The 20842-nt window shown below is 43.5% G+C and overlaps 1 protein-coding gene across 1 annotated transcript; it reads left to right on the forward strand.

Annotated features, from left to right (window-relative positions):
• Nucleotides 1-515: 515 nt before the first annotated feature.
• AGR2 (anterior gradient 2, protein disulphide isomerase family member) lies at nt 516-18607 on the forward strand. The gene is made up of 8 exons (XM_077490683.1): nt 516-672; nt 3264-3395; nt 3639-3702; nt 11642-11694; nt 12364-12437; nt 15806-15869; nt 16541-16624; nt 18383-18607. Exons 2-8 carry the CDS (start codon nt 3272-3274, stop codon nt 18430-18432), a joined length of 513 nt encoding a protein of 170 aa, XP_077346809.1. The 5' UTR covers nt 516-672; nt 3264-3271; the 3' UTR covers nt 18433-18607.
• The last annotated feature ends 2235 nt before the right edge of the window (nt 18608-20842 follow it).

The following is a 20842-nucleotide window of genomic DNA, read 5'->3' on the forward strand; positions in this document are numbered from 1 at the left end:
TACTAAAACAGCAAAGCTAGTTCACTTTGCAAGGGAATTTTCTCTTTGCTTTGTAAATATGGTGAAGCCATAAAGAAAAGAAAAGAAAAAAGAAAAAGAAAATCATCCAATCATTTGCAAGCAAATATCCTGTTTTCCCCTTGTATATGATTGGGCATTCTTTGCTTAGCGGATTTTCCCCACATTCAAAATATTTTAATAATTCCAAAGGGAGATTATTCCACTAAGTGAAAATTGAACATGCTCTGCCACTTTTGTAAATCAGGGTCATCGCCTCTCACTGCCTCCCGGTAGGTAAGTGGCCTCAGACAGCGTCCAATCACACACAGCCAAATCAGACTTCAGTCAAATCACTTTTCCTGACTTATGCTTACCTGTACTTGGGTGGCGGCCAGGTCATTATATGCAAAAAAAAATTAAAAACGCCCCCAGGCTGGAAAATGCACAGAGATTATTCAGTTAGAAAGGGAATTACAGTTTGGGAAGGGCCGGGTTTCTCTTTGTGATATGATAATCAGATTAGTGTACACCTGAGACAGCGAAGGAATGCGGTGTAACCATTCAGATGAGGGGGCGGGGCCCAGGTGAGCACAGGTGTATATAAAGCCCAGGTAAACTGCTACAAGTCATCCCACTCAAAGCTGAAAATCTATCTCTGACTTTGGAGAGGAGGTGAGTTGGCTCTGAATTCATTCATTCTTCCAGGACTTAGCTTCAAGTTACCTGGATGAAAAAAAAAAAAAAGGGGGGTAATTAGAGGGAAAGGAGGAGATGGGGGGATACTGAGAAAATTAATTATTTTCTATGGTATTTACTGTCCTGGCTGCACAAAGGCAGTTTTGAGTCTCGCTTGGCTGCGTTAATTCCGTGTCACCAAGGAGACAGTTTAATTAGGGCAATAGAATGTTTGCATAGTAGGCAAGATCAGATCGAGAGGCAGATTATTGTATTTTGGGAAAGCTTTGGCAAAAATGAAAAAAATAAAAAAGAAGAAATTCTTGCAACAGACAGTGAGACATATACTATATAAATAAAAATAATAATAATTATAATACAATTATTGTAATAATTATATTATTGTATCAGTAGGGAGAATTTATATATATATATATATATATATATATATATATATATATATATATATATATATTGGGAAATTGATCAAAAAGTATGTATGTATGTATGTGTAAATTTAGGGATAATATTATGGGAGTAGTGAGAAACTTATAAACAAAAAAAAACTATAAAGTGTGTGTGAAATATATATATATATATATATATATATATATATATATATATATATATATATATTTACAGTAGTTATAATGTGAGAAATAAATATAATAATAATAATAATAAGGATTATATTATTGCGGCTCATTGCTCCAATCATGAATTTAAGAATAATATTACTTCCATGCAAACACAGTTTAGTTCAAATTCCACTTCCTGCAAAGGCAAAGCAAACATTTATTATCTGCATGTAATTCCTTGTCAGCTATTGTTTATGACATTTTGAGCTCCACCTGAAAGTCTTTCTACAAATTGCTCCTGCTCTGTTTTTACCACCACCATAGACATTCTATTGATATTTGTGCATTGCAGTGAACTTGCAGGTTTATTATGTTATATTCTTTTGCAAACTTCTACCTATCTTTTACTCTATTAGTGTTAAGTCTGAGCACCCTGAAAATCAATTTCTTAGATATTTGATATAGTGTAAATTCGGATATTGGTGCCCCATACTGGCCAACACAAAATAATAAAATAACAACAAGCCAAAATAATATATATATTATATATATTTTTTTTTTTTTATTGTTAGAACTTTTTTGAAATGTCAAAGTGATATTTAATTTAATTCTAATTGCATCAGGGTGGTGCAATGCCACGGCTCAGTGGTGTGAACTGCCATGGTAGGAAAAATGTCTCTTTGCTTTGTCTATGCATTGGGCGAAGCTGCCCGGCACAGCCCAACACATCTGGTGTGAAGGCCTGAGGGTGCAGAAATGTATTGTTCTTTATCATCTTCAGGATATAAATCTTGTAAGAATTGAGTTAGAGTTTAGTAACAGAAGACAATACTTCCTTAAAGTGGAGCTCCAGCCAAAGTTTTCAATTTTTGGATTGAGCAGTGTAAGGGTTAGAACCTCTGTCATTGCCATCTATGCCCCCATTGGTTGACCTCCCTTCACTTTCTGTCCAGTCGTCTTGACAGGAAGGGATTGAAAATCCCACATTTGCCAGTCGTCAATAGAAAAGGTTGAATAGGGGGGAGGGGTATTGCTGATCAATAGAAAGTATTAATAATGTTGTTTAGTCAATCCACCTATACAGTCAGATAACCATAGAGAAACAGCACAGGGATGGTGGGAACCTCTCATAATGGGCACAGCAGGGTTGCAGACCTGAGAACTTGGCACTGGGATGGTGGGAACCCCTCATATTGGGCACAGCAGGGTTGCAGACCTGGGAACTCAGCACTGGGATGGTGGGAACCCCTCATAATGGGCACAGCAGCTGTACAGACCTGGGAACTCGGCACTGGGATGGTGGGAACCCCTCATATTGGGCACAGCAGGTGTACAGAAGTGGGAACTTGGCACTGGGATGGTGGGAACCCCTCATAATGGGCACAGCAGGTGTACAGAAGTGGGAACTTGGCACTGGGATGGTGGGAACCCCTCATAATGGGCACAGCAGGGTTGCAGACCTGGGAACTCAGCACTGGGATGGTGGGAACCCCTCATAACGTTACATGAGATAGTTTAGCTGTGCAGTATTGAAAATTGACTGCAAATTTAGGCTTTGGAAGCACAACTATAGCTAGGACCTTTGGGTTTGAGCTATTAATAATCCCGAGTCGTATTCTGGAGATCACCAGCCTGTGACATTCATAGTTAATAAGTAAGAGGAATTTATAGCATATATATAACCAGTCAGGCAGACTGGTTATATATGCTATATAACCAACCAACCCTAGAAAATCTATAATGTATTTTTATAATGAATTCCTGCTATAACCTATATAATGTTTCTAATGATGCAAATACATTTATCATAGTCGGTGTACAATTATTACACATCGTGTGTTCACCTAAACCGCTTCTCCTCCAATTTCCATTGAGTATCCACGTTATCCACGTGTCATCTTAAGCTCTCTGAAGCCAAATCATTTTTTTCCTTCTTATTGTTTATCGACCATCATAGACTGGAAATAAAAACTATGCTACAAATTAACGTTTTTTTTGTTTGTTTTTTAGCACCCACCATGGATTCCATAGTCAAGTCAGTATTTATTTTACTTGTGGCTGCCTCATTGTCTCTGGCCAAAGATGCCTCTCCAAAAGACAAAACCACTGCAAAGCCTGTTCGGCCTCAAACATTATCCAGAGGTAAGAACAGAACGGAATAAAACTTTGTAAGACACAGAGGAGGAACTGCAACTTCTGAGTTCTGGGCACTCCTCGCCACCCTGGGCGTGTCTTCTGTCCTTCACATCCTTGTTCCTGGTTCTTGACCGTGTTTTTCCTAGTTGTAATTGTTGCTTTGCATTGTTTGCATTCATCTACAGCAAATATAAAACTAAAACTTCATTGTGTTTTTTTTTTTTTTTTTTTTTTGTGTTCTCTCTGCAGGGTGGGGTGACCAACTGGAATGGGTGCAGACCTATGAGGAAGCTTTATTCAGAGCCAAGTCAGGGTCAGTAACAGGGCAATGCCATTCAATCTATTCAATCTATTAGTATTAAGAGAACCTAGGCTGCCATCTTGTGTTAGATCATAGTATTGCAGTGAAACCAAAAAAGTATTTGAATAGTCATGATTTCCATAGCAAAAAATAAAATAAATAAAACACAATTAAGTGGGGGAAAAAAACGGGAATATAAATTTGCTACACACAATCAAGATATTAATTTCAATAAAATTGCACCATATTTTATTAGCAAATGTGTTATTGTATTGTTTATTATTATATTATTGTGCTTTTTATATCACTAAGGTATAATATATACATTTTAAATTGCCATAGAAAATACATTTTTGCTCCATTACAATCATGGCAACATCCAGGACTCCTCAGAGGCAGATTTTCTGGCATCCCCAGCACTGTGACATACTGTCAGTGGGGGGGGGGGGGGGATTTTTATTTGGTGTGTGTGTGTGTGTGTGGTTTTTATTTTTTAAATACTCTCTCCTTATGCAAGTTAAGTTCCTTGTGCAGCTGAGAACAGAGAGCTGGGGGGGGGGGGGGGGGTGGGGGGGAGAGAAACTACAGCACATTGATCTTCTCAGTGAATGGCTGGAGAACTGACAATGCTGTGCTCTCCTGCTTAGTGCAGTCAGTTTTTTTTTTAAATAGGAAAAGCAGAGATACTGACAGAAACACCAGGGATTTCACACAAAGGAAGCAATACAAAGAGAACAGGAGACTATCTCATAGAAGTACATGGTACAGCAGGCACACATCAGGAATATGAAATGTTGGGTTTACATATTTAATGCCACGTACACACGACCAGACTTTTTGACAGCAAAGGTCCGATGGAACGAATCCATCGGACCATTTGATCATGTGTGGGCTTCATTGGACCTTTGCTGTCCAAAAATCAGACGGATAGAACATGTTTTAAATCTTCCCACCGGAACTCCGGCGGACCCAGTTCCTATCGGGAAACACGTTCGTCTGTATGCTGGTCCGATGGAACAAATACGATGCAAGGGCGGCTACAGCACCTGCCCGTGAGAATGTTTCCTTATGATGGCACAGTACCAGTATGTCTGGTGACCCCACCCCTTATGACGGCACAGTCCCATCATGCCTTGGGACTGTGCCCTCATAAGGGGCGGGGGTCACACCCCCCACCACTTTAACCTGATTGGTAATTCTGTCTTGGTAGTGCATTAAAAAAAATAAGTATAATGCATTTCTATATTAACAATGTAAAGCAATTGCAGCTTTTATCATGTTGTATTTTGTTGTAGACATGCGCGGTTCGTTGCGTTCCGAACTGAAATTCTGACAAATTTTTTGTTATTCAGAAATTCAGATGTATCTGAAATTTCCGAATTACGATTTAAACTAATCCGAAATAACGAAACTAGATTTCGAACAAAATTCAAATAGTTATCGAATTTGAATTTCCAAAGAAAATAGAAAATAAAGGAATAAACTAGAAAAGAACAGAATAGAAAATAAAAGAACAGCATTAAATAGAATGGAAAATGAAGAAATGGAATAGAATAAAAATCAGGACAGAATGGAACACTATAATAAAAAGAATATAACCACCCTCTGAAATTCGAATTTCAAATTCGAATAGAAAAGAGTAGTGATGGACGAACTTCCGACGGGACGTTTCGCGAAAGCGAAATGCGAACGGACCCAAACGTTCGCGAAACCGAACGTTCGCCGCGGGCCCCATTGACTTCAATGGGAGGCGAACTTTGCAAACCTTCATGTCGAATTTGCGGCCACGTGGTAATTATTAGGGGGTAAAACGTAGTCCCACCATCTGGACAATGACATAATACATGTATGAGGTGAATTTGGGATCGATAACTACAAGCATTTTTATTTTATTTGGGAAATTGTTCTAACAATTCAGGACTATGGAGCTAATGAAGGCAATGGAGGAGAGGGAAGGTCAGGGACCAGGGTAGGCAAAGAAGAGGGTGCAGGAGATGATCACCAGCAGCGTGACATACCGGAATGACACATGCACCGTGATAGAGGCATCTGACAGCAGCACCGTAATACAGAGCACTGACAGCAGCACCGTGACATACAGCGCTGACAGCAGCACCGTGACATACAGCGCTGACAGCAGCACCGTGACATACAGCGCTGACAGCAGCACCGTGACATACAGCGCTGACAGCAGCACCGTGACATACAGCGCTGACAGCAGCACCGTGACATACAGCACTGACAGCAGCACCGTAAGCAGCCCCAGGAGGAAGTCAGCACAGCACAGGGATGGTGTGATCCCCTCATAATAAGAACCCCCAGGAGGAAGTCAGCACAGCACAGGGATAGTGTGATCCCTTCATAATAAGAACCCCCAGGAGGAAGTCAGCACAGCACAGGGATATCATAAGCAGCCCCAGTAGAAATATGACAACGCTCAACCTCTTCAAAGAGGAGGGTAGGGGCATATAGTACGGTGTGCTTTTTTGGGTCAAGGAAGTGAGCCAAATGAATTAAGAAGGTCTGTGTGCTTGATTAAAAAAATAGTTTATAGACATATACATGGTCTACTGGTCACATGTGTTGAATTCCTCCGAGATCCATGCCTCATTCATTTTTAGAAATGTGAGGTAGTTAACACTGTCGTGAGCTAGGCGAGTACGCTTATCGGTCACAATCCCCCCTGCTGCGCTGAACGTCCTTTCGGACAGGACACTGGATGAGGGGCAAGCCAACAGTTCGATTGCAAATTGGGCAAGCTCTGGCCAGAGGTCAAGCCTGCCCACCCAGTAGTCTAGGGGTTCATCACTCCTCAGAGCGTCCACATCGGCCGTTAACCCAATGTAGTCGGACACCTGACGGTCTAGGCGTTCCCTGATGCTGGATCCGGATGACACCTGTCGATGGGTCGGCTGAAAGAATGACCTCATATCCGAAGTCACCAACACATCTTCAAACCGGCCTCTTCTTGCAGGCGCTGTTGGATTGGTACCCGCAAATCCTTCTCTGGGAGTGGGAATTGCTCCTCTGCCAGCGCACGCAAAAGCAGAATGCAGCATTTCTCGAAGCAAGGCCTGGAAGTGCTGCATTCTGACAGCCCTCTGCGACGGCGGTAACATTTCCGCCATTTTGTGTTTGTACCGGGGGTCTAAGTACGTTGCCACCCAGTACTGGTCCTTGACCCTCATGCTTTTTATACGGGGGTCCCTATTAAAACACTGGAGCATGAAGGCCCCCATTTGCACTAAAGTGGAAGCGGTGTGGTGGCCTGGCTCCTGCTCATCATCCAGGATAATGTCGTCCTCTTCATTCTCCTCTCCCCATCCTCGCACAACAGGGATCCCAGAAAGGTTTAAAGCATGCTCTTCTTGCTCCTGCTCATCCGCCCCGGCACCATCCTCCTCTGACTCCTCATCAGACTCCTGTTGTTGACTTGTCTCAGATAGAGTAGCCCCCCCTGGGAATTCATCCAGCATTGCGACTTCCTCATCTTCCCGCTCCTGCTCCTCCACAGCCTGATCAATGACACGACGCAATGCACGCTCCAGAAAGAAGGCATAAGGTACCATGTCACTGATGGCGCCATGGCTGCGACTGACCAGTTTGGTGATCTCCTCAAATGGCCGCAGAAGTCTGCATGTGTCGCGCATGAGCAGCCACTGGCGCGGTGAAAAAAAACCCAGCTCCCCAGAACCGTTTCTTTCGCAGAGTTCATACAGGTAGACGTTAACTGCACGTTTCTGCTGGAGCAGCCTATCAAGCATATAGAAGGTTGAGTTCCATCGCGTCGGGCAATCGCAAATAAGACGTCTGACCGGCAGATGGTGTCGCCGCTGAATGTCAGCAAGGCGAGCCATGGCCGTGTAAGATCTTCTGAAATGGGCCGAGATTTTCCTTGCCTGCCGCAAGATGTCCTGGACCCCAGGGTATTTGACAAGGAATCGCTGCACGACCAAGTTTAAGACGTGTGCCATGCACGGCACGTGCGTGATTTTGCCCTGTTTCAATGCGCTAAGCAGATTGGCACCGTTGTCACACACCACTTTACCAACTGTCAAATTGAGCGGTGTTAGCCACTCATCTGCCTGTGAACGCAAAGCTGAAAGGAGTGCCGGGCCAGTGTGGCTCTTTGCTTCCAGGCACAACAGACGCAGCACGGCATGGCAACGTCTCACCTGGCATGTGGAATAGGTTCTGGGGAGCTTGGGCGGTGCAGCGGAAGAGACGCTAGCAGCGGAAAAGGAGGAGGCAGCTGAGGAGGAGAGGGAGGAGGATGGAGTAGGAGGAGGAGAAGAAGAGTCAGGCCTGCATGCAATCCGTGGCGGTAAAACCAAATCTACACGGGTGCCACGGGTTACATGCTTGACGGCCGTCAGAAGGTTCACCCAGTGGGCAGTAAAAGTGATATACCTTCCCTGCCCGTGTTTGCTAGACCACGTGTCTGTGGTCAGATGTATCTTGGCACCGACACTGTGTGCCAGAGATACATTCACTTGCCGCTGAACATGGCCATATAGCTCTGGGATGCCCTTCTCTGAGAAATACTTCCTTCCTGGGACCTTCCATTGTGGTGTTCCAATGGCCACAAATTTGCGAAAGGCCTCCGAGTCCACCAGTTTATATGGCAGTAGTTGGCGGGCTATGAGTTCTGACAAGCCAGCCGCCAACCGTTGGGCAAGAGGGTTATCCGGCGTCATCATTTTTTTACGCTCAAACATTAGGCCCACGGAAGCCTGCCTTTTTGCAGAAAAATGTGAGCTTGGCGAGATGGAAGGTGGAGTGGAGGACAATTGTGAGGAGAGAGGAGAAGGAGAAGTAGAAGACGAGGCTGGACGGTGAGAGCCTGCAGTGTGGCTTTGTGTGTTCCGTTGCTCCCACTGGGCTCGGTGATGGCTGCTCATGTGCCTTCTTAAGGCGGTCGTCCCTAGGTGAGTATTGGGCTTACCGCGACTAACGCGTTGACTGCAAAGATTGCAGATGGCAACGCTATTGTCAGCAGCGGACACGTTAAAAAAAGCCCACACTGCGGAGCCATGTGCCGGTGTCCTGGGAGCGCCAGATGTGACCGTACATGGTCGATGACTCGCTCCTGATACATTTGCAGTCTGCTTTGTCCCTCCTGTGCAATGTAAGTTATTCCTGCTTCTCCTCCCTATCTGCTGGTCCATATCTCCCTCTGAACTCCCCTCCTCTTCCTCTCTTGTGGGCACCCACGTGACATCACTAGACACGTCATCATCAACGTCACCTTCCCCACCGCTATAAGTAGAGATCTCGGAGTAGGCAGCAACACCGGGGACCAACCTCCTCCTTGGGCTGATCTGGGTACTGTCGTCAGACTGCTGAGTAGCGCTTGTTGCTACCTCCTCTTCCTGATCCAATACCAAGAGTGGCTGCGCATCAGAAATGTCCTCTTGATATGGATCGGAAAATAATTCCAGTGACTCAAGCGGAAGGTATGTGGTGGTGGTGGTGGTGGTCGTGTTGTTGGTGGTAGTGTCTTTGGGGGTGCACATAGCAGAGAGTGAAGAAGAGGGTGCAGATCGAGAGGATGAGGAGGGTGCAGAAGAGTAAGGCTGAGCGAGCCACTCAACCAAGTCTGGTGCATCCTTTAAAGTAATTGAACGCACCTTCTGCAACTTCCCACTTTGGCTCAAGCCTGTTGCTCCTGCCCTACCCCTACCACCCCTGCGGAAGGGCCTGCCTCTTCCTCTGCCTGTCATTTTTTAAATGACCCTGTGACAAAACTCTTAGTCCCTATACCGATGAAGGACTGCTGCAGTATAGGGCAGCAGTCAGCAGTGGTGCACGTCAACCCTATCTATTGTGGACCGATAGCGGTCCTTACAGAACAGCAGACTGTACCGCACTCAAGCCTATGTACCGTAGCACCCTATACCAAGTTACCAGTCCTTATAAGAACTTTTGTGGACCAAGCAGGTTGTGTATTAGTGTTTAGCAGACTGTACGTCAGTCCCTATACCGCTGAAGGACTGCTGCAGTATAGGGCAGCGGTCAGCAGTGGTGCACGTCAACCCTATCTATTGTGGACCGATAGCGGTCCTTACAGAACAGCAGACTGTACCGCACTCAAGCCTATGTACCGTAGCACCCTATACCAAGTTACCAGTCCTTATAAGAACTTTTGTGGAACAAGCAGGTTGTGTGTTAGTGATTAGCAGACTGTACGTCAGTCCCTATACCGCTGAAGGACTGCTGCAGTATAGGGCAGCGGTCAGCAGTGGTGCACGTCAACCCTATCTATTGTGGACCGATAGCGGTCCTTACAGAACAGCAGACTGTACCGCACTCAAGCCTATGTACCGTAGCACCCTATACCAAGTTACCAGTCCTTATAAGAACTTTTGTGGAACAAGTGAGTTGTGAATGTTTAGCAGACTGCAGCAGAAGGGCAGCAGTCAAGTATAATATCCTTTCTATATTTGGAAGAAAGAATATTATACATGTACAAGCCTATTACTGTACCACTGATACCAGTCCTGAAAAGAACCTTTGTGGAACTAATAATAACAGCAAGTCTTTAAAATTACCCTCACTGCCTGACAACACTGCTTCCTTCCTGTCCCTATACAAATTGGCAAAAAAAGAGAACGATTAGTGGTTACTGGAACAGCTCTTTTGTGGACCTTGATAGTAACAGCTAATGATGATGATGATGATGATGATGATGAAAGACTAATCTGGCTGTCCCTGTAGCATACACCGTCCTTTCCCTTTCTCTAAACTAACAAAAGACACTCAGGCTGCTGCAAGAATCAGCAGCACAGCAAACCTATCAACACCTAACACCTATACCAGTCCTGAAAAGAACTTTTGTGTACCAAATAGCTAGTGGTTTATCTCTCCCTACTCCACACAGGAACCTGTCCCTATCGTAACAGAAGAAAGAATGTAAAATGGCCACCGGATCGGGTGTATTTATAGGTTAGGGGGAATGTCCAAGTGTCCATGTGCTGTCATGTCTCAATTGGCTGTCCTGTATCACATGATAAACGTGTCACCAAAGGTTAAAGTTCTTGTATACATTAAACACGTAAGTCCGCCGCGGCGAACGACGGAAAAAGGCGTTCGAACGTGCGGACCGCGAATGTCGGAAATTCGCCGCGAAACGACCGCCGGGCGAAACGTTCGTCCATCACTAGAAAAGAGGAGCATAGAATTCAAAAACAATAGCATGGAAAGAATATAACCATTTCCCAAAATTGGAATAGATTAAATTAGAATACAAAATAAAATAATAGACTGGACTAGAATCAAAAGAAAATAAACAAAACAATAGAATAGAAAGAATATAATATAACTGTTCTGAAATTTCGAATATAATACATTTGAATAGATTAGAAAATAAAATAATAGAATGGACTAGGATAAAAATAGAAGAAAAACAATAGAATAGAAAGGATATAACCACCTTCCAAAATTGAAATTCTGAATATAACTTCGACTTCAAATAAAATAGAAGAGAACTGAGTAAACAATAGAATATGGTATAACTGTTTTCCGAAAAATTGAATTTCAAATAGAATAAATATGAATTTACAATAGAATAAATTCGATTTTTGAATAGAATATAAAAGGTAAAAAGAATAGAACAAAAAAATAGAATATAAAAAACAATGGAATAGAATGGAACAGAAAGAATATAATCATATTCCAAAATACGAATTTCAGTTAGAATAAACTTGATTTTGAAAGCGAATTTGAATCGTTTTGAATTGGAATAAATTAAACAAATTTCAAAAAAAGAATTAAACAAACTTAACTAAACAAATTGATGCAAATACTGAATTCAAAACAAAAAACAAATGTTTTCGTTCTGCACGTCTTCTTTTATTGTACACAATAATAACCGAACAACAGTTTTTATAATTATAGTACTTTTGTATATCAATAAAATATTTATGCAATGGGAATTGTTCTCATTTTACAGAAACAAGCCTTTGATGCTGATTAACCACAGAGATGACTGTCCACATTCACAATGTAAGTAATAATCTTTTCATTGATGAAAGCCTGTAAAGTGGCCGCATCCAAACCCTATTCATGTTTCTTACCCAAGAAGAAGCTCCTGTTCCTTTTTTGGGCGCAATTTTTAAAGGCCGGGTTTGCTGCTCAAAAATCGTTGCAGGAATCAATTATTAAAGGATAATGGCACCCAAGACACATCGTGTAACTGGATGGACTTGTGTCTTTTTTCAACCTGACTATGTAACTATATGTGTATAGTGCAGCGAATTGCCACCCGATTTGGAATCATGTGGGGTTTTTTTTTTTTTTTTTGCCCACAATTCAAAAAAAGCAGTGTGAATTTAGGTTTGTAATAATAAAAAAAAAAAAAAAATTAATATTAATAATATATATATATATATATATATATATATATATAATTAAAGGTGTTAACCTTTTCACACTCCATTCAAAATTAAAGATATCCTTTAGATGAATATTAGGCTAGTCAAGAGTTCAATTATTCCCCGAACCGTGCTAAGGAATGCATTATAGGGGATTTAATTAGAAATGGATGAGTGGTTAACCGCGGCGGAAGGAGCGCCTGGATCAGCATCGCCGTGTATAACGTTACAGAGCGGTAATTAAATTAATACATTGTACATTAAATAACATTGTAATCATTTTATGATCTGCTCCCTGCAGCCCTGAAGAAAGCGTTCGCTGAACACAAAGGAATCCAGAAATTAGCTGAAGAATTCGTCCTCATCAATGTCATTGTGAGTATGGAGGGGACTGTGTGTCTTCTTCTGTCTGTCCTGTAGAGGGGGGTGAGTGGAGGATAAGGAGCCCCCAATAAAGAAAAATTAAAGGGCCAGTCTACCCAAAATTAGTATTGCAGTTTTTAGTAGACCCTGGAGATCTTGGCTTCATCCACATGGACAATGTTTGGCATTACTGTGTATATTTGCGGGTATTTTTCCACACTCAGGGAGCTGTAGGTGTTGCGTAGAGCCTACCAAACCAGTGTTTACCCCAAAACAACTTTTTTTTTTTTTTTCCCCTTTTGAAACTGTATGTAAATGTGTTGTGTGCTGGTAGAGACAAAAAATCAAATGTTGTTAGGCTAGTTTCTCTCCAGGTCGAACGTTATTCTCTATACGGAATAAAATTAACTAGGAAAATATGGCGTTCTGCCCACTAAATGGAGCCTTCAGTCTTTTTTTTCCATCTATTAAATCTTCTGCCCCTGTTGTTGTTTTAACTTTGGATAGTAAAACTTTTTTTTTTTTTTTTTTCTGCCAGTAAATCCCTTATACAGCCCACATCCTGTTTCCTGTCTGGTCATTAGCCTAGGCTTATGACATCATGCACAGCTCTCTCTCTCTCCTCTCTCTCTCCTCTCTCTCTCCTCTCTCTCTCCTCTCTCTCTCCTCTCTCTCTCCTCTCTCTCTCCTCTCTCTCTCCTCTCTCTCTCTCCATGCGAGAGGGGGGATGCGTCATAAGAGGGCCAATGAGATCTGCAGAGCTGGAGGTGTGCCTCTGTGTAAATCTAGGAAGTGAACAGGCAGGAGCTTCAGCTGCCCACAGTTAAAATGGCTGCAGCCAGACTCAGTGGAGGGAGATTTCTGCTGAATATTTGGCAAATACAAAATCACAGTATATATAAAATAATATGCAAAGTGGTTGGAGGGAAGCTCCAGAATGGCAAAGATGTTTTTTATTAGAAATGATGTGAGCGGACTGCAGTTTCTCTTGAAGTTCATCATCAAATATGTATTTCCTATGATCATAGCGCTCAACTGTCCCGGATTTGGAGGGACTGTCCCTGATTTGTAGCAATGTCCCTCTGCCCCTCTCTCCCCCTCATTTGTCCCTTCTATTGGTCTGATCTATATAGATGCACTTTTTATCTATCAAAAAGTGTTTTCCAATGCTAAACTTTTTATCCAAATTCTAAATTGCTGCATTTTGTAAATGTTAAAAGCCAATATAAAAGGAATAGTAGTCACAGGAGTTCTTTTTTTTTTTTTTAATTATTTAATTTTTATTTTTTTTCGGTTTTGTGGCCATTATTTGCAGGAATAAAGTTTCCTATTCATCAGCTGTGTAGGTCGGTTACAATTCCCGTTGCGCTCTGCTCCATATACCACACACAGCCTCAGGGGGTGTCAGTTATGGGGCAGTCTACTCTACTGACCACACATTGATTGTTGTATTGTCCTTCCGAGGTCTCTGTGCTTTCCTATGCAATAAAGGGAGGTCATGGCTGGTGGGAGGGGCCAAGTAGGTGCTGTACATGGCTTCCCGAAAACATCACAGCACTCGGCCCCAGCACTCCTCTCCATGGCTTTTTTTTTTTTTTTTCAGAGAAAAGGTACATCCCGGCCCCTTTTAGATTTTAGAGAATACAGAACCAATTTGTATTATTTAATTTGTATGAAATTTGATAGACCCCACCCCAGCAACAATAGATCTCCCAGCAACAATAACCCCCCCTCCCAGCAACAACAGCAGATCTCCTCCTCCAACCCCCCCAGTATCCAGCATCAATAGACCCGCCAGTAGAAATATACCTCTCAATATGCCTCCCAGCAACATAAGACCCCCGCCCACAAAAGTAGATTCCCATCCTCCACCAACAAAAACAGATAGATACCCTGGGAGCAATAGACATCCGTCCCAGCAACATAAGACCCCCGCCAGCAACAATAAACCCCCAGGGGCAGACTGACCATTCAGCCACTTGGGCCCCCAGGCCACTAGGGGGCCCCATCAGGGTTGCCAGCCTCAGTAAAACCAGGGACAGTATGTAAAAATCTGTGTTTTCTTTACATCTGTCTCTGAAATGTTCCTTACTGACATTCTTTTGGTCTAAAAATCCTGAGATTTTAGCTGCCCCACCTCTCCAGTACATTCTCAGCCAATAGAAACATGTCTGTGTATACTGTGTGGCCCCATAATCTCCTATTGCCCGGGGGCCCCATGAGTTGTCAGTCTGCCCCTGTAGACCCCCACACAAAAATAGATCCCCCACTAGTGACAATAGATGCATCCCCAGCAGCCAGAAACAATAGACCCCCTCCCAGCAACATAAGACCCCCCCCCCCCCCTGTCGGCAACCAAAGCCCTACCCAGCAACAATAGATCCCCCCCGCACAAAAGTAGGTCCCCACACAAAAAATATCCCCCAGGAGCACTAGACGTCCCTCAACTACAGATCCCTCCCAGCAACAATAGACCCCTACACAAAAATAGATTTGTGAAAGCACTCATCGAAGTTAATGGGAGGCAGTTTTCAGGCGTTTTTACAGGTGCTAAAATGTCTGAAAATCGCCTCAGTATAAAAGGGGTCTTGGGGCTCTTGAGAGAGGGGCACATTGCGGCACGCCCCGATGCAAGCAGTGGGCTTGCACTTGGTAGGGGTTGTGCAAATTTGAAGATGCCTTAATTGGCAGATGTCAGTCTGGAGGAGTGGGCATTCCCAGGCAAGCTGAACTTGCATGCAGACTGCCCCCACATGTGCTGCTGATCCTCCGTGATTGACAGAGGCAGCCAGGGACAGGCAGGCTGGGGAGGAAAGCACTAAATGATGCTGGACATCCTCCAGCCAGGAAATGAGGTGGGGCTCTATCTGACTTGCTGCAGCTTCTAATGCACATTGTGAGAAGCTCACAGTGTGCAGTGAAATCGGAGTAAACTGTTTCAGGCTAGAAGAGGAGCAGGTACAACTGTACTAAACTAAAGGGAAGGTCGGAGTTCAGCTTTGAAGCGACGTGTAGAGATTTCCAATTTTGTATAATATGCCTAAAAAAAAATGCTTTTAATAACGGCACCCCTGACTTCCCATTAGACACTCAGGTCCCTTGGCTAAAGATTCTATGTGACAGGCTGGCAGCAACTGAGCCTAATACTATATGCAGATTTGGATGAGGCAGTGAGTCGGGAGGTAGGAGCAGGGGGATGAGCGCCAGGGTGCTATCACATCACGTCTGTGGGCGGAGACTGAATTCTCTGGAAGTGAATGGAAAGATGGTTTTGAAAGATATAGAAAATAAAAACAATGGCTGGTATAGAAAATTCAGGTTTTTCCCTTTAAGACTTTTTGTCAAGGTTGGCTAACGTCTGTTCATTTTATTTCTTATAGTACGATCCCACCGACAAAAACCTGCTCCTGGATGGACAGTATGTGCCAAAGATTGTATTTGTTGGTAAGTTTTCTAGTTATAGTAATTTGTATAAATATCCCTCATTGCCCCCCTCCCCCCCCCCCTTTCCATCCCTCGCCCCTATTATAACAAAAATCGGACCAGAGATGCATCACAGACTTTGTTTACACTGCGTGCTCTGCGCTGGGCTTTGTTTACACTGCGTGCTCTGCGCTGGGCTTTGTTTACACTGCGTGCTCTGCGCTGGGCTTTGTTTACACTGCATGCTCTGCGCTGGGCTTTGTTTACACTGCGTGCTCTGCGCTGGGCTTTGTTTACACTGCGTGCTCTGCACTGGGCTTTGTTTACACTGCGTGCTCTGCGCTGGGCTTTGTTTACACTGCGTGCTCTGCGCTGGGCTTTGTTTGCACTGCGTGCTCTGCACTGGGCTTTGTTTACACTGCATGCTCTGCGCTGGGCTTTGTTTACACTGCATGCTCTGCGCTGGGCTTTGTTTACACTGCGTGCTCTGTGCTGGGCTTTGGGTTCTGATTCTAATCATTGACTATCTAACCATGGTGCCATAGATACGGAAGATCCCAGGCACAGCATCCAAACATTGCTGGAAATGGTTTTACATTGTTCTCAGTTCCCTTTAATATGATTCATTCCATCCCTGGTATGAGGCTCCTTGTATTATAATAACTTGTATTTGTATCTTTTATATTCTCCAGATCCCTCCCTTGTGGTCAGAGCTGATATTCCCGGCAAATATTCCAACCACCGCTACACCTACGAGCCTGAAGACATCGAACTGCGTAAGTGGAAGAGGGGTCCTTGCCCTTCCTGGTCACCTCCATGGAAAGACATGGGGCTGGGTGGGGGGTTGGTTGGTAATGCTGTTTTTGGTGGAGCATTTTGACCACTTTTTGTTTCGTTTTGTTTTATTTTTTTATATTTTATTTTTAATCTTTGAAAGTGGTTCCAAAGCAGTCTCCAAGTCTCCAAAACAAGAAGCTAGTTTATTGTCCTTCAGACTTTAGGAGGGCCGAAACATGGACAGTGGGCATGGAAATTTTCCTGGCATCAGTGGGAATAAACATCACCATGTTTGGTATTGGGGTAGGAATAGTGCCCCATCGTTGGTATTATTGGGAGGATTAATACCAACGTTGGTATCATTGGGAGGAATGGTGCCCTCATCGTTGGTATTATTGGGAGGATTAATACCAACGTTGGTATCAATGGCAGGAATGGTGCCCTCATCGTTGGTATCATTGGGAGGAATAGTGCCCCATTGTTGGTTTCATTGGGAGGAAGTGCCCAATTATTGGGAGAATAGTGCACCAGCATTGGGAGGAATGGTGCCCTCATTGTTGGTATCATTGGGAAGCCAGTGGGCATGGAAATTTTCCTGGCATTATTGGGAGTAAACATCGCCACATTTGATATTGGGTACGGATAGTGCCTCATCACTGGTATTATTGGGAGCAATAGTGCCCTATCGTTGGTATCAATGGAAGGAACAGCGCCCCATTGTTGGTATTATTGGGAGAAATGGTGCCCAATTGTTGGCAGACTATTGTCTCATATCAATGGGAGGAAAATGCCTCTAGGGCCAGATAAAGGCAAGCACCGGGCCACAGTTTGTGGACCACTGCTCTAGAGGCTGTAGGGGGGGGGTTTAACCTTCATGCATTCTATGTCTGTGTGTAGAAGCTCCCCCAATACTTACCAGAGCCTGATCTTGATCCAACGATGTGCATGAAAACAATGGTTCACCCTTCCTCATTGGCTCAGCGACAGCGGTGGGAGCCACAATTTTATATATATATATATATATATATATATATATATATTTTTTTTTTTTTTTTTCTAAAGCTGGTTCCCAACATCTGTTGCTTGCCCACCAGCTTCACTTATATCATAGAGACTTCAGCAGTGAAATAATTGCCCCTTGGTTCCCAGCTCCTATCATAGAAGGGTGCACCCCTAGACTCTTCACTTCATTTGGGAACTTTACTGGGAAGATCTGACAGCTGCAAAGCCTAAGCCCTTGTACACACGGTTGGACTTTCCGATGGATTTTGTCCGAAACTGGTGTTGCAGACACACGGTCGGACAAAGTTGATGGAAAATCCGATCGTTCGGAATGTGATGACGTTTGTTCGTTATGACGGGACTACGTTGCGGCTAGTAGCCAATAGCTTTGGTCTCATAATTTGATCTGAGCATGCGTGGCACTTTGTCCGATCGGAACTCTCTACAAACAATCGGACCATGTTGTCGGAAAATTTTATATCCAGCGCTCAAACTTTGTTGGTCGGACATTCTGACGGAAAAAGTCAGATGGAGCCCACACACGGTTGGATTATCCAACAACGCGGTCCGATCGGACATTTTCCGTCTGAATTTACGAATGTGTGTACAAGGGCTAAGAAGTATAGAAAACCACTGGGCCAATCAGCTCGTCATGGTCCACCCAGAACTTGGCTATCACTTTATAGTGGACTGATCCTTTAAGTTTTTACTTGTTATCACATCATATTAATTGTGACTTCTTTTTCTATTTTCAGTGTTTGAGAACATGAAGAAGGCCAAGATCCTCCTGAAGACCGAGCTGTAGAGACCTCTCCTCTACCTTTTTATAGATAGATTAAATGTTCATAATATGGATGTGTCAGTAATAATGTATTTAATTTCACAGATAACCTGATTTTGTGACTTGGGAGAATATTGTTTTTCAACTGTGTTCATGTTTTCTTGACCTTTTTTAAATAAAATCAACCCGGGTTATTTAAGTGTTTGTGATATCTTCCCTGTGTTTTCATGGTTTCAAACGTAACTATAAGGCTCCATTCACACTTGTGCAACTTGTCATGCGACTTTGTGTCATGCAACTTGACAAGTCACAGCCACTTTAACCACTTCAGCCCCGGACCATTTTGCTGGCCAAAGACCGCACCACTTTTTGCGATTCGGCACTGCGTCGCTTTAACTGACAATTGCGCGGTCGCGCAACGTGGCTCCCTTACAAAATGTATTTTGGTGGTATTTGATCGCGTTTTTGAGCTATAAACAAAAATAGAGCGACAATTTGGAAGAAAAAACGCATTATTTTTTACTTTTTGTTATAATAAATATCCCACAAAAATATATAAAAAAAAAAATTTCCCTAAGTTTAGGCCGATATGTACTCTTCCACATATTTTTGGTTAAAAAAAAAAAAAAAAAAAAATCGCAATAAGCAATTGATTGGTTTGCGCAAAAGTTATAGCGTTTACAAAATAGGGGATAGTTTTATGGCATTTTTATTAAAAAAATATTTTTATTTATTGTGACTGCAACATTAAGGCGGACACATCGGACATTTTTGACACATTTTTGGGACCATTTTCATTTATACAGCAATCACTGCTCTACAAATGCAATGATTCCTGTGTAAATGACACTGGCAGTGAAGGGGTTAACCAGTGGGTGGTAATGTAGGGGTTAAGTGTTCCTAGGGGTGTGTTACTAACTGTGGGGGGCTGGGCTTTGTTTTAGTGAACACTGATCTCTGCTCCAATCACATGGAGCAGAGATCAGCGTCACTTGTTGCTAGGCAGAACAGAGAGATGCTGTTTACAACGGCATCTCCCAGTTCGGCCGCCCTGTGAAACGATCGCGGCTATGCCCACGGCAATCGAGTCCGAGGGACCCACGACCTGTAGTACTTTGATGTGACTTGAGTCCCACAGACTGCAATGTAAACTCTCGAAAGTCGCATGAAAGTCGTATCTTAAAGAGGAGCTCCCCCCCCCCCCCAAAAAAAAATACTGTAGCTGCTGACTTTTAATATAAGGACACTTACCTGTCCAGGGATCCAGCGACATCCTCTCCTGAACTGATTCTACAATTAGCTCTGGGTGCAGGTAGGTGCCACCATCCTAAGTAAAGGAAGCAGGAAATGGAATAAAAGTCACATCACATACATTATGGAGATATTACACGGTCAATCACATTTAGTGGACAGTCTGCAGCAGTCACATGTGAAAGCATATGCAGCACTTTAAACACCCATCTCCATCTAACAGCCTTGCCTTCCACTCTGGGTTATTAGTACTCACTGGAATGAGAGCTCTGCAGTCACCATCTTCCATATGTACACCTGTCCAAGGTGCCCCAGGGGAATAGCCTCACTCAGGGAACTCTTGGCATAACCTTTTAAAGGCCATTTGCAACCTGCCCTAGCCCCCACCTCCATAGGGGTCAGGAAGTCTACAGCCATCTGCCCTGAGTGCAGGTCTACTCCTCTCTGGCCTCCAGCCCTCTCCATGTGCTGGCTCTATCTGTATTGGTCTACTGTGTTTGGCTCCTCTCCATCCTGGCTCATTATTGGGCCCTCACATCACTGCAGGAAGGCTCTAACTCTAGGCAACCTGGGGCCCCCCAGCTGTTGCAGAACTACAACTCCCCTCATGCTTCTGGGAGTAATTCTAACTGGCAACTGTGCAATGCCTCCTGGGAAATGTAGATCCACAGGTTCCAAGCAGGTGTGAAGAAATGCTGTAAAGTAAGAATGCTTCCAAAAATATATATTTTGTTTGGTTTTTAGCAATTTACAAAACCCAAAGTGAGTAAACAGAAGAGTATTTGGGTGTGACCACCCTCTGGCTTCAAACCAGCATAAATTCTTCTAGGTGGACTTGCACACTGTTTTTGAAGGAACTCGGCAGATATGTTGTTCCAAACATCTTGAAGACCTGAGCACAGATCTGTGAGAGTAGGCCGCCTCAAATAAATCTGTCTTGTCCTGTAATCCCAGACAAATTCCATGATGTTGAGGTCAGGGCTCTGTGGGGGCCAAACCATCACTTCCAGGACTCCTTGTTCTTCTTTACACTTAAGATAGTTCTTAGTGACATTGGCTGCATGTTTCGTTATACTGCTGCAGAATAAATTTGAGGCCAATCACACACCTCCCTAATGGTATGGTGTGATGTATAAATATGTGTCTATGTCTCAGCATTGTGGACAACATTGATCGGGCAATG

Source organism: Lithobates pipiens, unplaced genomic scaffold (genome assembly GCF_037356315.1).
Source record: "Lithobates pipiens isolate NorthernLeopardFrog02 unplaced genomic scaffold, aLitPip1_a1.2 Scaffold_19, whole genome shotgun sequence".
Taxonomy (NCBI): Eukaryota; Metazoa; Chordata; class Amphibia; order Anura; family Ranidae; genus Lithobates; species Lithobates pipiens.

Coding starts and splice junctions, on each gene's coding strand:
- AGR2 (XM_077490683.1), top strand. CDS start 3,272: ATGGATTCCATAGTCAAGTCAGTATTTATTTTACTTGTGGCTGCCTCA. Junction 12,438..15,805: donor TCGTCCTCATCAATGTCATT/GTGAGTATGGAG, acceptor TATTTCTTATAG/TACGATCCCACCGACAAAAA. Junction 15,870..16,540: donor GCCAAAGATTGTATTTGTTG/GTAAGTTTTCTA, acceptor TATATTCTCCAG/ATCCCTCCCTTGTGGTCAGA.